This window comes from Diorhabda carinulata, chromosome 6 (genome assembly GCF_026250575.1).
Source record: "Diorhabda carinulata isolate Delta chromosome 6, icDioCari1.1, whole genome shotgun sequence".
Taxonomy (NCBI): Eukaryota; Metazoa; Arthropoda; class Insecta; order Coleoptera; family Chrysomelidae; genus Diorhabda; species Diorhabda carinulata.
In genome coordinates, this window is record NC_079465.1 from 10,007,501 (window position 1) to 10,021,811 (window position 14,311).

The 14,311-nt window shown below is 31.6% G+C and overlaps 1 protein-coding gene across 2 annotated transcripts in view; it reads left to right on the forward strand.

The window, feature by feature from the left end:
• The window catches only part of LOC130895407 (T-box transcription factor TBX1-like), a 60,100-nt gene extending 46,899 nt beyond the window's left edge, over positions 1-13,201 (forward strand). For both annotated transcript variants that reach the window (XM_057802656.1, XM_057802657.1), the window contains exons 8-9: positions 74-156; positions 8,887-13,201. In XM_057802656.1, the coding sequence (XP_057658639.1) occupies positions 74-156; positions 8,887-9,263 (460 nt within the window). In that variant the 3' untranslated portion in view covers positions 9,264-13,201. The remainder of the gene's footprint in view (positions 1-73; positions 157-8,886) is intronic.
• The last annotated feature ends 1,110 nt before the right edge of the window (positions 13,202-14,311 follow it).

The following is a 14,311-nucleotide window of genomic DNA, read 5'->3' on the forward strand; positions in this document are numbered from 1 at the left end:
AGATTCTTCGAGCTCTCGATATAAAAATTCATTACTATAATTATGAAAGTTAATTCTTATAACTTTATTTCAGTTCGGAAGTAGTCACTCAACCTGCCCAGTCACCTAGAAATAGGGCAACTTCCAGATCTACTCCCAATCACCTAACAAATAAAGGTAAGAACATGGCAGTGTAGCTTTTATTTTAAATTAGAGTTTTATTTTAATATTGTTTTGTGTGCCAGCAGTCTGAACTCAGAGTTACTTATGTTAATTTGTATAAAAATATTGAACGGCTTAACAAGTTTGGTTAATTTTAATAGTGCTGACGAAAGGCAATTCAAATCAATTAAATGTCTCCCTAAGGATGCTTAATCGGCCCCAAGAAAATATTTCTAAGTCTAATTTGAAATCCAGGAAGAAGAAGAATAAGCTGACGAAAGCTCTATAAAGACGGAAAACGTAAATCAACTAAATGTCTTCCAAAGGATGCTTAATCGGCTCCAAGGAAATATTTCTAATTCCAATTTAAAATCTAGGAATAAGAATAATAAGTTGACGAAAGCTCTATACAGACGGAAGCTGCAAAGCAACAAAATGTCTCCCAAAGGATGCTTAATCGGCTCCAAGAAAATATTTCTAAGTCTACTTCAAAATCCAGGAATGAGAAGAATAAGCTGACGAAAACTATACAGACGGAAACCGCAAATCAACTAAATGTCTCCCAAAGGATGCTTAATCGGCTTCAAGGAAATATTTCTAATTCCAATTTAAAACACCGGCTTATTGAGTTCCAAGGAAAGATTTGTAATTCTACTTTAAAATTTAACAGGTTACTTTCAAAGAGAGTACTATTGGAGTAATAATAGGGAAATGCGATCTTATAGATACGCCTCGTTTCCAGACAGTAGACGGGGACAAATATGGATAAATCCATTGAAGTCGTTGATTCAACGGCCATTCTAAGGAATCCACAAATTATGAGGAGGTATAATTATGATCTCTACACAAATTTGTTTTAACGGGGTCGAACTTGTTAATTGCATTGGAGGGAAACATGACAAAACAAGTATATAGTGATCAGGTGGTACATATTATCATAATTTCATGCCGCTATAGACCACATATGCAGCATGTCCAAACTTAAATATTATAATTAGAATAGAAGTTGTTTACAGAGTAGAAGGCACTTTCCATTAAATGTGCCCTCAAATTATTGCGGGATGTGGGAAAAGATTATATCGATTTAATTTCAATTGGCAAGTGATTGTGCATTTTTGTTGCATTGTAAATGAGCCATTAACTAAAGGTAAAGGTTGTGCTTCGGGTTCCTAAGTGGATAGCCGTTCAACGATCTTCCTGAAATTGGAGAAGCGTGCTTACGAAATAGGCAAAGATGAATAAGGGAAGAAGAGTCAGAATTTTTAATCTCTTAAAGAAGTCCCTAATGTGAGCCTTGCTGCTAAGTCCGAGTGAATATCTAACATTTCTCTTTTGTAGTTTGAAGATTCGCTCAAATTGAGAGGCAACACACGTACCCTAAAAGGGTAGGGCATATCTGAGATGCGACTCATAGATAATAGAGCGTTAAGGAGGTGGATAAGTTCAGTTCAGGAATTGTTCAAAACAACTAAAATTTTGCAGATTCAACGACGTCAATGGTTTGTTTCTAGTTTTTCTAGTAAAAACTTTGTTTTTAGAAACATTGAGACAGAGAAGGCAAGTAAACATATTCTACCATTGATGTCTAGATAGGCGATATCGTTTATAAACAGAAGAAATAAAATAGGGCCTAGTACTGAGCCTTGGGGCACTTCACATTCTATTGGCTTACAAGATGACATCGTTGTATCAACCTTGACAAGCTGACTTCTGTTGGTAAGGTATAAACCATGAGAGAGGTTATCTTCAGTGATTCAACCAGTTTTTATGATGCCTTAAAAATGACACTTTTGGGCGAGTCTTCGTAAAACTAGGATAGCCTTAAAGAGTATTCAGTATATGGTTGGATGTATGAGAGTTCTATTAAGAATTAAAGGATTTATAGTTGTTAGGGCGTTCAGTATAATTTAGTTTTTTAAAATCCATTTTGTAAAGTTTCAGATTTTGGACTTTCAACCTTATTTTACTTCTTTTAAGTAGATGCAGAAAAGAGACTTTTAATCCGAATCATTAAAGTTATACGTATTTTATTCATTCACACCTTCCCTAGGTGGAGATAGTGCATTTATTTTGTGAACCCTTTGAGAACTTGTGGGTTTAATTTGTCGAAACTTGTCTGGTGCCTTTTTATTAACTACAATCTATACCTTCTTAGACTCGAAGCTAGTCGATTGGCTATCATCAATTTGTTGTTAGTTACCGTTTTATAATGCGTATTATGTGACGTTAAAATGTATTTTGTCCTTTATGACTTAATCAAATCTTAAATTGACCTCATAGTTATGTACTATTTGGGAATATTTTCAAGTATAATTTATCACAACACATCTCTTCAAATCTCTTGAGTGGCCTTAATCTTGTGTTTTCATTTCTCGAATTCATACTTCTTTCCCAATACTTTCCCGATCACGGACTGCTATGCAAATTTGAATGCTTCTAATGTCTCTTACCTAACCTTGAAGTTTTCATTAATATTTATGGAGCACTCTGTGTATTAACCTAGAATTTGTACGTTGCAGTAATTTTTAATTTTAAATCTTCGTCTTTAGAGATGTATGCGTGCTTTCTAGCTTAATCTCATTTATTCTTTAATACATCTGTAATACATCATTAATATTTAATACATTTAATCAAACAAATACGTAATTGTACCGAACATGAGAATAATTGTAAATTCATAATATGATTCTAATAATTTGAAAAAGTCCAAAATAGCATCCAAATATCAAAAATATATTTTGTTAAAAATGAAGAAAAATATCAAACATGTTTTCGACATTCTGTGTTTTTATTAATTTTTTGTACTCAAATTGATTGAAAAAATTCTGTAGGAATTCAATTTGTTTTAGTTTTATCAGTTCCAAAGTTTCTGTGTTAATAGAATTTTACTGAATTTTCCATCAACAAAATATCAAATTGAAATTCTACGTATCGTGAATCAAAAACGACAGATACACTTCTTCACCTAAAAATATCTGAGTAGTTTTTAAAGATTTAATGCAGTAGCAATTTCAAAAATTTATTTACACAGTACTTATAACCAACATCAGAAAACTAAACACAATTACGCATTGTTTACAAATGCCGAGTCATAAAACGGCAAAGGGTTTCACTTTAAAGATTTTGTAAACAGTTTACCGAGGTACTGAAGCCTGGTAGTAGTTAAAGTTGATTTTGTTTATAATTTCACCAACACATGGCTGCTCGCTAGTTCATAAATTAATCATATAGCCCACAAAATGTTAAACAACAGTCACAAAAGGACGATTCACTCATTTCTGACAGAAAATTCAAAAGTTTTATTAAATGTTTCCAATCATAAATTCTAGTTGTGTAAACTTTGAAACCAATAAAATGCTTTTAGTGGGCCAATACATGTGTTCCTTTTAATTTGACATTATAAACAAACATCGACGTATCGGCCCGTTGATTTCTAAAATAAAAGTAGTTTGAAGTTTCGATGATTATAAATTAGATTTAATTTAAATAGAAGGACAATTTTTTCAATTTTGATTCTTACTCTCCGATAAAACAAAAAGCTACAATAAATTAAATGCCAAATTGCATTAATTACTTAACAATAAAAACTATTAACTAGATTATCGTATTAAAGTAAATCCTGTGGTAACTACAACATGTGCACTCGAATTTAAAAATACATAATACAGTTACACATTTCTCTGAACAACTATAAAATAACAATAATCCTTCGAACACGGTAATTCGAAGGTACTTTCTTTTGAGAATTCCAATTCACCTTATTTTTATAATCTCCTTATTGTCCTAATATCATGCAATTAATTTAATCCTCTCCTATATACCTTGTAGGTACAGATTTTAGGAAAAACCAATACACTTACATGAGCCAGGCGAGAAGTTTTGAATCGAGGAGAATTTCATTCCCTCACGTGACTGTGAAGCGTATAGTTCTCGAACGTTTTAATCTCTGCGCAGCTACGCTGCTTCTAGAGTTTCGGCCTGTAGCACTACCTTCTCTAGAAAATAATATTCCTTAATAGAGACATCACAACATAATTCGCGATAAAATGTGTATGTTCAACGTTTAGCTAACCCGATTTTTTGCATTCGTGTCATAATCAAAGCAATAATATATCTACAAAAATAATAATACGACGAATTGAATAAAAATGTTACAAATTACAAATATAAATGAAAACAGCAATGAAAGATATGTATGTACATAAAAATAAAAACAATATAATTGTGGAAAAAAACAAATACAAAACCAATATAATATAACACATGAGCAAGGATTTTTATTCAATGTTTTTCAGTAAATTTTAAAAAATGGGTCTGTGATGTTTTCCATTTTTCTCGAAAACAAAAAAGTCCGTAATTTGGAATAAATTCAATAGATGATTTTAATTTATTCCCATAGTTAGGTAACATTCATTTCGGTATATACGAGTACTTAGAGGATCAATACTCACAGACAGCTAGTTGAGCGTGAAAAACCTAGGCATTTCTATCTATTCTATTTTCTTTAATTTCCTGTACATTGTCCATTTTCACCTTATAGGTTTCATAGAATGGCCAGCTAGATCGCCGTTTATTGGCGCTATTTTTAGGGTCGAGGATGGAGATAAGGTAGCACAATAATCAAAGTTTGATAACTTCTTAAACTTAAATATACATCAACTAAACAATGTACACTAAAATATATACAAATATATAGCCTATAGAGAATGAGCTCCTCTTCGATTCAAAACATCTTGCCAGGGTCCCAGAAGAAAGGTAACTTGGAATTTCCAGGGATCGAAGGATTATTGTTTTATCGAGGAATTTTTTTAGGTAAAAATGTAACTCTATTATGTATTTTTAAATGAGAGGGCATATGGTGTGGTCGCCACATATATCGAGAAAGAATGGTGACAAAATTACCCTGAAATATTGCGAAATATCTTTCACAACAATATAAGAAGTTTTCTTAGAAAGAAATGAATTTGAAATATGAGGCTGCATAGAAAACTTCAGAATTCACTTTTTTGAGAACTCTGCGCGTTGGAGGGATGAAAAAGTTTTACACTCTTACATTGAGCTCAATGCTAAATGTGAGAAGTATACAGTTGAATCATGGGAGTGATAAAATAAAATTGAGAATAAAGTAATAATCTATAATTACCAGAAATCTCAGAAATATCTTGTGTAAGTGTAAGTTATCATATATTGCTGGTGAGTAATTCCGAAACATTAATAGAAGAAAAAACTAGATATAAAACATATCAGGATTATTAATACCGATAATCCAACTATTGATCAACAAAAAAGCGAAACAAATATCGTTAAAAACTAATATAAATAGAAATCCAAACTGATAAAAATACATACCCGGACTAAATCCAAATAGAATAGCAAAATTAATCCACAATAACGTAGCCAGACAAGTTTTACCAGCCCGGGTAAGTGTTGGGGGCTGAATTGAGTAGGTGCCTAGCGAAACTGAATGGGACGTGGAACTCGTTAGGGTGCGTTAAACAAAATAAAACAAATTGATTAATAAAAATGAAAAGGACGATATGGAAATAATAAAAGGAATGTGCTTACAGATAAAAGGTAGTCTCAAGAGCATGGAAGAAAAAATAGACAGAAATGCATATATTATAGATGAATTAAAACAAGAAAATCAAAAGCTTAATCAAATAATAGCCGAACAATAAAAAGGACTGGAAAATGTATACAAATAAATGAGGCGCAATAATATAATAATTCAAGGAAGATGGGGAAAATGAAAGTCAACAAAAAATAAAAGAAAAGATCCAATTCATAATGGGGAAAATAGAGGTAGAAGTCGACCTGGAAGCTGATTTAGTAGAATACTACAGAATAGGAGCATTTAAAATAAAAAAATGGAACAAAAAATTAGAAATTATGAACCCAGCTAAAAAACTGTAAGGCACCAATATATGGATTAATGAAGACTACTCAAAGAAAGTGCAAATAGAAAGGAAAAAGTTGTTACCTAAGGTGAAATTAGCCAGAGAAGAAGAAGAAGAAATGACGACAAGAAACGTGCAAGCAGCGATATTTACCCAGAAAATGGAAAGGGGAATAAAAAGAAGAAGTCAAAAAACTAGTAATTAATAAAAAGAGCATTGATATATCGGAAGTCGACAACGCAATGGAATGGATAATGGCTAAAGGTAAAAACAAGAAAAACAAATGGAAGGGTGTAGTGAGAATGGCATCATGGAATATCAGGACAATGCTGGTAATTGGAAAAATGGAAGAAATTGCAAAAGAAATTTTGGAATACAAAATAGACATAGACATAGACACTCCAAGAAATACGATGAAAGGAAAAAGGACAAATAAATAAGGAGAAATATACTCTATTTTATGGCGGGGAAGATAAACAAGCTCAGGTTTTATGATCAGCAAAATAATGGAAAGAAATGTTCTAGAATTTGAAGTTATAAGTGGGAGAATATCAAAGCTAAGAATAAAAAATAGTATAGCAAACACAATAATAATTAATATTTACGCATAACAGAAGAAGCAAAATATGAAGACGAAGATGAATTCTATGAAAACCTGATTAAGGTATGCGAGGACATGATACATTAATTATTAGTTATTGGAGATATGAATGCAAAAATAGGAAAAGAAGACTACTTAAGAAGAGTGGCAGGAAAACACACCCTACACGAAACAGCTAACAATAATGGAGGGCGAATATGCAGTCTAGTCGAGGAATTCAACATGTATATTAGAAGCACTAGCTTTCAACATAAGACAGAACATAAAATTACGTGGATGATACCAGGTAGTACCAAGAGAAACCAAATAGATCACGTATTAATATCAAAAAGGAGATCAAAAATGATACAAGATGTAAGATCATACAGAGGAACAGGTATTGAGACTGATCATCACTTAGTAATAATAAAAATTAAATTAAAAATGGTAAATATAGTGAACAAGGCGATAAAAAGCGGAAAATGGAATGTGCAGAAAATGAAAACGAGGGAGGAAGAATACGAAAAAAAAAATAGAAAAGCAACTACAAAAGTGTAAAGAAAAAGATACTATTGATGAGCAATGGGAAGAGATTGAGAAAATTAATTGAAAAAAACAGAAGCTAGGTTGAAATGGCTAAGAACTATAAAACAAGAGGATTATAATATATATAGAAAAATAAGAAAAGAGAGCACCAAGTTAAAAAGACAAAGAGAATAAAATGGCTAAATGATAGTATGGACAACTTAGAAAATGACAATAAAAATAATGTAAAATTACATCAACAAGAGAATGGAGTCAGTATTTCAAAGAATTATTAATGTAAGAAGAGAGTGAATACAAAGAAGATGATATAAGTGACAATGGTACCATATTAGAGAATGAAGAAAAGCCGACGGAAGCAGAATATAATGACATCATAGACAAATTGAAACACAAGAAAACAGGAAGACCAGACGAAATAGTGCATGAACTTATAAAATATGGAGGAGATAAACTAAGGTACAAGATCAAGATCACAGAAAGATTATGGAAAACAGAAGCAATGCCAAGAGAGTGGTCTATTGGATTGATTATGCTAATACTGAAGGGAGGAAATTCCAGCATATGTAGTAATTATAGAGGTATTCGTTTGCTTAATACCGTATACAAAATACATATATACATATACTACAAAATTAGAGAAAATTGTAAGAGAGGCAGGAAAAAGTGGATTGAAAATAAATAGAAATAGAAAAAATATATGGAAATTGAAAGAAGGAAGGAAATTCGCAAACAGGAAACATTGAAGATAAATGACCTCATCTTCGAAGTAGTCGACACCTTTAAGTACTTAGGAACAATGATAAGCAACAAAAATGACACAAAGAATGAGACAAGACAAAGAATCCATATGGGATATCGGGCATATAATAAGTACAAAACTATAATGCAGAGCAGAAGAATCAGCCTAGCAACCAAATTGATAGTCTACAAGACTGCGATAAGACCAGTAGTTACATACTCCGCTGAAACAATGAGGGTAGCACATATAGACAAAGAACAACTAAGGATATATGAGAGAAGAATAATTAAGAAAATTCATGGTCTAATAAAAGTTGGAAATAATGACTATAGAAGACTAATGAACTGTGAAATTAAGAATATATTAGAAAACAAGAATACAATGGTACAGGCACATTAAAAGAATGGAAAAAAGGCAGGGCACAAGGAAAATCACAGAATGGAGACCGAGCGAGAAAAGATTGCCTGGTAGACCAAAAAATAGATTGGAAGATCAGATTGTGCAAGATATGGAAAATCTGGGAGTACGTGTCTGGATAAACAGATGCAGGACAGAGAAAAATGAAGAACAATAGTCGAAGCTGCAAAATATGTGATAAACTGTAATTAAATAGGGTAAAATGTGAGCTGACCACCCACAAAAATACATGGTCAAAAGAGCTCAATTTTGAGCGGCTACAATTCTCAATAGAATGTATAGTCTGTTTTGGTATCTCAATATAACTCGACATATTATGGAGGGGAAATTTTATTTCGAATACATCGTGTACTGAGGTTTAAGTATTTGGAGAAAAGATTTTCTTCCATTAGAAGTGCCGCTTTCGTATATTTTTTTAACTTCAAGTTACACAATGGAATTTACCCGGCCTCATCTGCCGTTTTCTTTTAAGCTTACGACAAACTTTTATTATGCTAAATTTGAATCCTATAACTTAAGCTGGTATTAATTTTTTCAAGAATTTTGAAAAGCTATTTTTGTTACAGATGATGATACTCAAGACCAAATCCTTCAACCATCAGACAACAGTCGCCAATCCCATCCTTCGATGATTTTCCAAAATCGATATCAAAGTACCACCCAGTCATCTGTTCAACCATTGATACAATCAAATTTATTAACGAGCGGACTTGGTACAATAGGACAACCTTACTCTACTGATATCTGTAATTACGGACCAATGTACCATTCTCATAATATGTTACATAACTATAATCCTGTATATAGTAACGAAAACGCCATGAGGACGCCGAAATTTGGTAGAACGATTTATGGTAATTTTCCAAGTACTAGTTTCTACGGTAACGGATCTTTTAGAACCACGGGGCTGCATCAAAACGGGTACGATTTTACACCGAGATGATTTATTTATTATTTTAGTCATAAATTCGAAATATCATTGATTGTTAGGCAGAAAAAAATCTTTCGAATATTATTTATACACAATATAAATAGTATAGAAAAAACAAATAAAATAAATTCATTATTTGAGTAACTAGACATATGAAATATACCGTAGCACACAAATTCAAACTTGACTTGTTATGATAGTGGCCAAGAAACATGCTAAAAATTTTGAGGCATGTAAAATATTCGTTAAAGATCGTAACAATAATAAAAAATGTATCCCATAATTTACACACAAACACACACACACACACACTTTTTCCTTATAAATTATTATTATTTATTGAAGTGGTGGAGGTAAAACAGAAGTTGCTTTCAACGAAATACAATATGTTGGAAATGAAAAATCAGTTTCGTTTGAAAATATAGGCTCTATCACACGCGAAAGCCATAAATTCCATCATATTGTATTCTGAGAACCCAAAAATCTCCGAAATTAAAAAAATCGCTTCCAAATTTTTCACAAAGCAACATTATCATTTTTAGAATACTCTCCATTAACACTAATACATTGATTTCACCGGTGCTTCAACAGTTTGTTGTACTCATCTGTATAAATTGCGGACAGCTTTTTCCTCGTTTTTCCTTGACCTATTCAATGTTGCAGAATCGGTGTACTTTCATTCTTCATTTCATGCGAGAAAAATAAGAGAAAGTCATATAGGGTAAGGTCAAGCGAGTAACAACGTAACAATGTTATTGTCATGGCAGAAGATCCAGTCTTCTGTCTGTCAGAAGTCGGGACTTTTTGATTAATACTATTGTTTTGTACATTTTGATACATCTCTTGACCCGTCGGCATTTCTTTTAGTCTATATAAAATTATCTTAATGGTGAAAATCACTTGCTATAGTATTTCATGAGAAATCTCTATAATTTATGGTTTTACAAGAAAAGTTGCATAAGGCATAACGGCACATATATCATTAATTAGTCTTTGAAATTTATATCAATTGTTTCACTTCACAAAACAAGAAAAGAACTTAATTTTTTCCACTAACACTTATATGTTAAAATGCTATTTTTGATCATTGAAAAGATCGCTAGTCACAAAGTGATCAATTTAGGGTTTTAAATTATTAATTATAATTTATTTGAATAATTATTTTTGTATAAATTACCAACATTCACAATAGAATAGTTGATCATTTTCCACTCAATAGTGAAAGACTTCGAAATATCTTAACTTCCATTTTAACTTACAACTTTTTTTGATTTAAACGTTTTAACCCATTGGTTCTCAAACGTTTCATAGACCACTTTCAAAATTTTGCGGGATCCAGTACCCCCTTGCAGCTACATTACTACCAATTTTCAAATCTCGAAAAAATGTGAATATTAAATCTATGTACGGAAACTTGCGTTAAGGCTGAGTTTTAACGACAAATTAACAGTTTTCGAGAAAAAATGTTGAAATTTGGTAATAAAATCAATTAAGAAAATTTTAAGTTAAATTTTATTCGGTGGTGCTATGAGTGAATAACAAAAAAGCAAAGTTGGTCAATCAAAAAACTGACTTTATCCAACTTTCCATTTTTCTAATCTACAGTGACTCACAGCACCAGAACCAATCAATTCTCGCAAATTTTAGTTAGAAAACTTTCCATTGGAGTGGTAAAAAGAAATATAGTATATTTTCTTATGTGGTAGATATTTATTCAAATATATAAATTATTACAGTATTAATTATTATTGTAGTAACAGTCGTAATATAATCAAAATTGAACACTTATAACATAATATAAATTCTACAATGTTAATTTTAACATACTGTACTGATTGACAGCAAATTGTCAATATTTGTCTTGAGCAATCTGCTTCTTTTTGTGTTTATAAATTTGTAACGGCACTGAAAATTTTCTCGACAAGATATGACGAGTGAAACGTGATCAGAGCTTTTGCACAATCCTCAACAGTCCAAGATATTTTTCGGGTATTTCTACCTGCAGCCAAAATTTTTGATACCTTCTTTTAAATGTCACTTTAAGCTCTACATTAGCGCTAATCTCGAGTAGCTTTTCTGGTAATATCACATTCTCTACTTCCATTTTATCGTATAAATTTATGATAGTGGTATTTCCATCGACAGAATATCTTTGAATCTGATTTTAGAATGATGCAGACCAATATAAGTCAAAAAGTAAATAAAATCTAGATGAATATGCACCTTTCGAAAACCAGAGTGCTTCGATATGTAACAGCAATCGTTGGAAGTCATTTTCATCACACAATTATTGCTTTACATTGCTTCTTATTTTGTTAACTGCATTACTCACAATTTGAAGCGATTGGTGCAATCTATCACTAAAATTTTTCGCTACTAGATGTTGTTGGTGGATAACACAGTAAATTGCAATTACCTCTGGTATAATTATCCTAAGATGTCTTATCATTCCCGATATCGCCCGACCATAGCAGGAGCTCCATCTGTTGCTACCGAATCTAATCGTTTATTTAAAACATATTTTACGAATCGCTTAATATAAAATAAATATTATGATTGAGGGAAATATCTGAAACTATTATTGTTCAAGAGTCTCAACATAAATATAGAAAATGATGAACAAGAATATTGAGAATCTATGAAACGTGATTTATTCCATCTAGGAGATATGACGGTTTATTTAGATTTTACTTGTTGAATATTAAGAAGGCTATTTTTTCCTGTGGGTCGTAAATAGAAGATGTAACGAGATTATTTTGTTTTACTTACTACAGTAACTATGAAATATTTTCATAACCTCTGCATAATCTGCCACCAGTGAACTAAGATAAATCTTTACAGCTTGTGGTCAATCTCATCTTTATTTCTTGAAAAAGGTGATGGTCAGTGTGTGTTAGATTAGGATCAGGTGGGTGGTCATGTGAACTTTTGGAAAAGCTCTTTCATATTGTAATGAGAACCATGTCGCCAGATGAAAGCATACCTCTTCGTTTCGGACGTTAGGTCTCACAGTAGACTTCATTTGTTTTATTTTTGTTTTGTTGATAGAGAGACTCGAGTCTCATCTTCAGAAACCATAATCTTCAATGAACTATTTCTATCGTTATCATATCGTATGATAAACACAGTTCACTTTAGTTTGTGGCTCTCATTCAACATTTTTGATCCAATGGACATACGGTTAAAAATTTTCGGTATCATAGTTCTGTGGTTACATTTAAACAGGAAAGTCAGTGGAATTTATAGAAATTCTAATGACAATTCTTTAATCGCAAATCTTTGGGACTCTTTGGTCACTTGGTTAACATAATCAACCAAACTTGTAGTAGTGACAGTGCCCTTGTCAGCAGCATTGTATCGTCTAACTTGAAGATAACACAATTCGCTATTCACTATCTTTGATCGTCCGTATGTCGGTGAGGATTGACCCTCACTACGTAAATTACTTTTAAGAAGAACTGTAACTTGAAGAAAAACATAACTCTAGTACTATAGAAACAAAAAAGTATGCACAAAAATTTATGAATGTATATTTAATTATAATTTTTAACTATTAGATATTAAACAGCGACACGGCAATCTAAAATTTGAGTTATTGATAGTTTGATTTGTGTGTTTTTTGTTGACAATGGTCAAAGAATCGCATTTTTCAGTTTTAATAGATGAAAATAAAAAATGTACCAATTGTTCATGTAGAACTAGTCCGTTATACACGGAAAATGTATTTATTGCAATAATGTAGATTATTTTTACGTGTAATGATAAACTATCAAAATTGTACTGGAACTCTGTGTTAATTTTTAGTGATTAGAATTTAGAGTAAGACACAAATTATTTTAATACTGTAAAGCGTACCAAATTTTAATGCCAAATATTTTAAAGTGTACTTATTAAAGAAGATATTTATTTACACCATAAATTATGTAATAAAGTTGTATATTTTCTTCAAATTTGTTGTTTTATTTTCCTGGAATTATCCGGGGAATTTTGAATCTAAATTATAGTGTTAATAGATGTTGCATTACATTCAAATTGCTTCTATAAACACAATTAGTACTTGTCATCAGCGTCGGATTTAGGAATGGTTTAGCGGGGGCTGATGTACCAGGCCCCGACCAAGTGGGGCCCCACAAAATTACTAATTTGATTATTTATTCTAGAAGCAATATTGGATCTAAAGCAAAAGTTGCATTTTTGAATTGCTTTGTTTGGAAATTTAAGCGAAATGAATGAATTAGTGTAATTAAATCAACACCCTATTTTTTATTCTATATAATAATTTTATGTTCTAAATAATAATAAATTCTGTATTCCATGCATTCAAAATGTAAATGATGAATTAGACGTGCGAGTAAAATCTCTAGTAGAAATATATTCGAATGATCTTCAACTTGAATTATTTTGTGTATTTTAGCAATTTATTCCTCTTTTCAAACTGAGATAATTGAAAATTTTGCCACAACTAAATCGAGAAAGAAGTTTATTAAATAAAAACTTTATATAGTTTATGAAATAAAATTTGAAATTATTTTTACTCATAATTTACATTACATTTAAAAGATTTCGAACTGATTTTGAAGTAGGCCCCGGGTCGATTTTATCCCCAGTCCTAACTACTTCTTAATCCGACGTTGCTAATGAATTAATTAGAACTGCTATGCATAGCATATTTCCCAAAACTCTCTACACTGGTTACATAATATACATTATATATAGATAGATATGTGTTAGTTGGTTTTAGATTTTTATTTTTTTTATTCGGCTTGGAATATTTGAGGTGGGATTTGGTTTAATTTCGATGCTTCTGATATATGATTATTTTCATTTTCAAGGCTTGAGTTAAGATGTTTCTTGAATGAGATTGTTTCACGAGGGTGCGTGTATGCTGAAAGGAAACACATTGAAGTGAGCGGGCAGAGATGCGGCTATATTAACCCCCTTCGTTGGCTATAAAGCTTACAAAGTTTTAGCAGTCCAACCTTATCCTAATTGAACATATGGAATTATCGGCTCGGTACAGAAGTCACAAATTCTTCGATTAAACGTTCTAGGAATTCAAC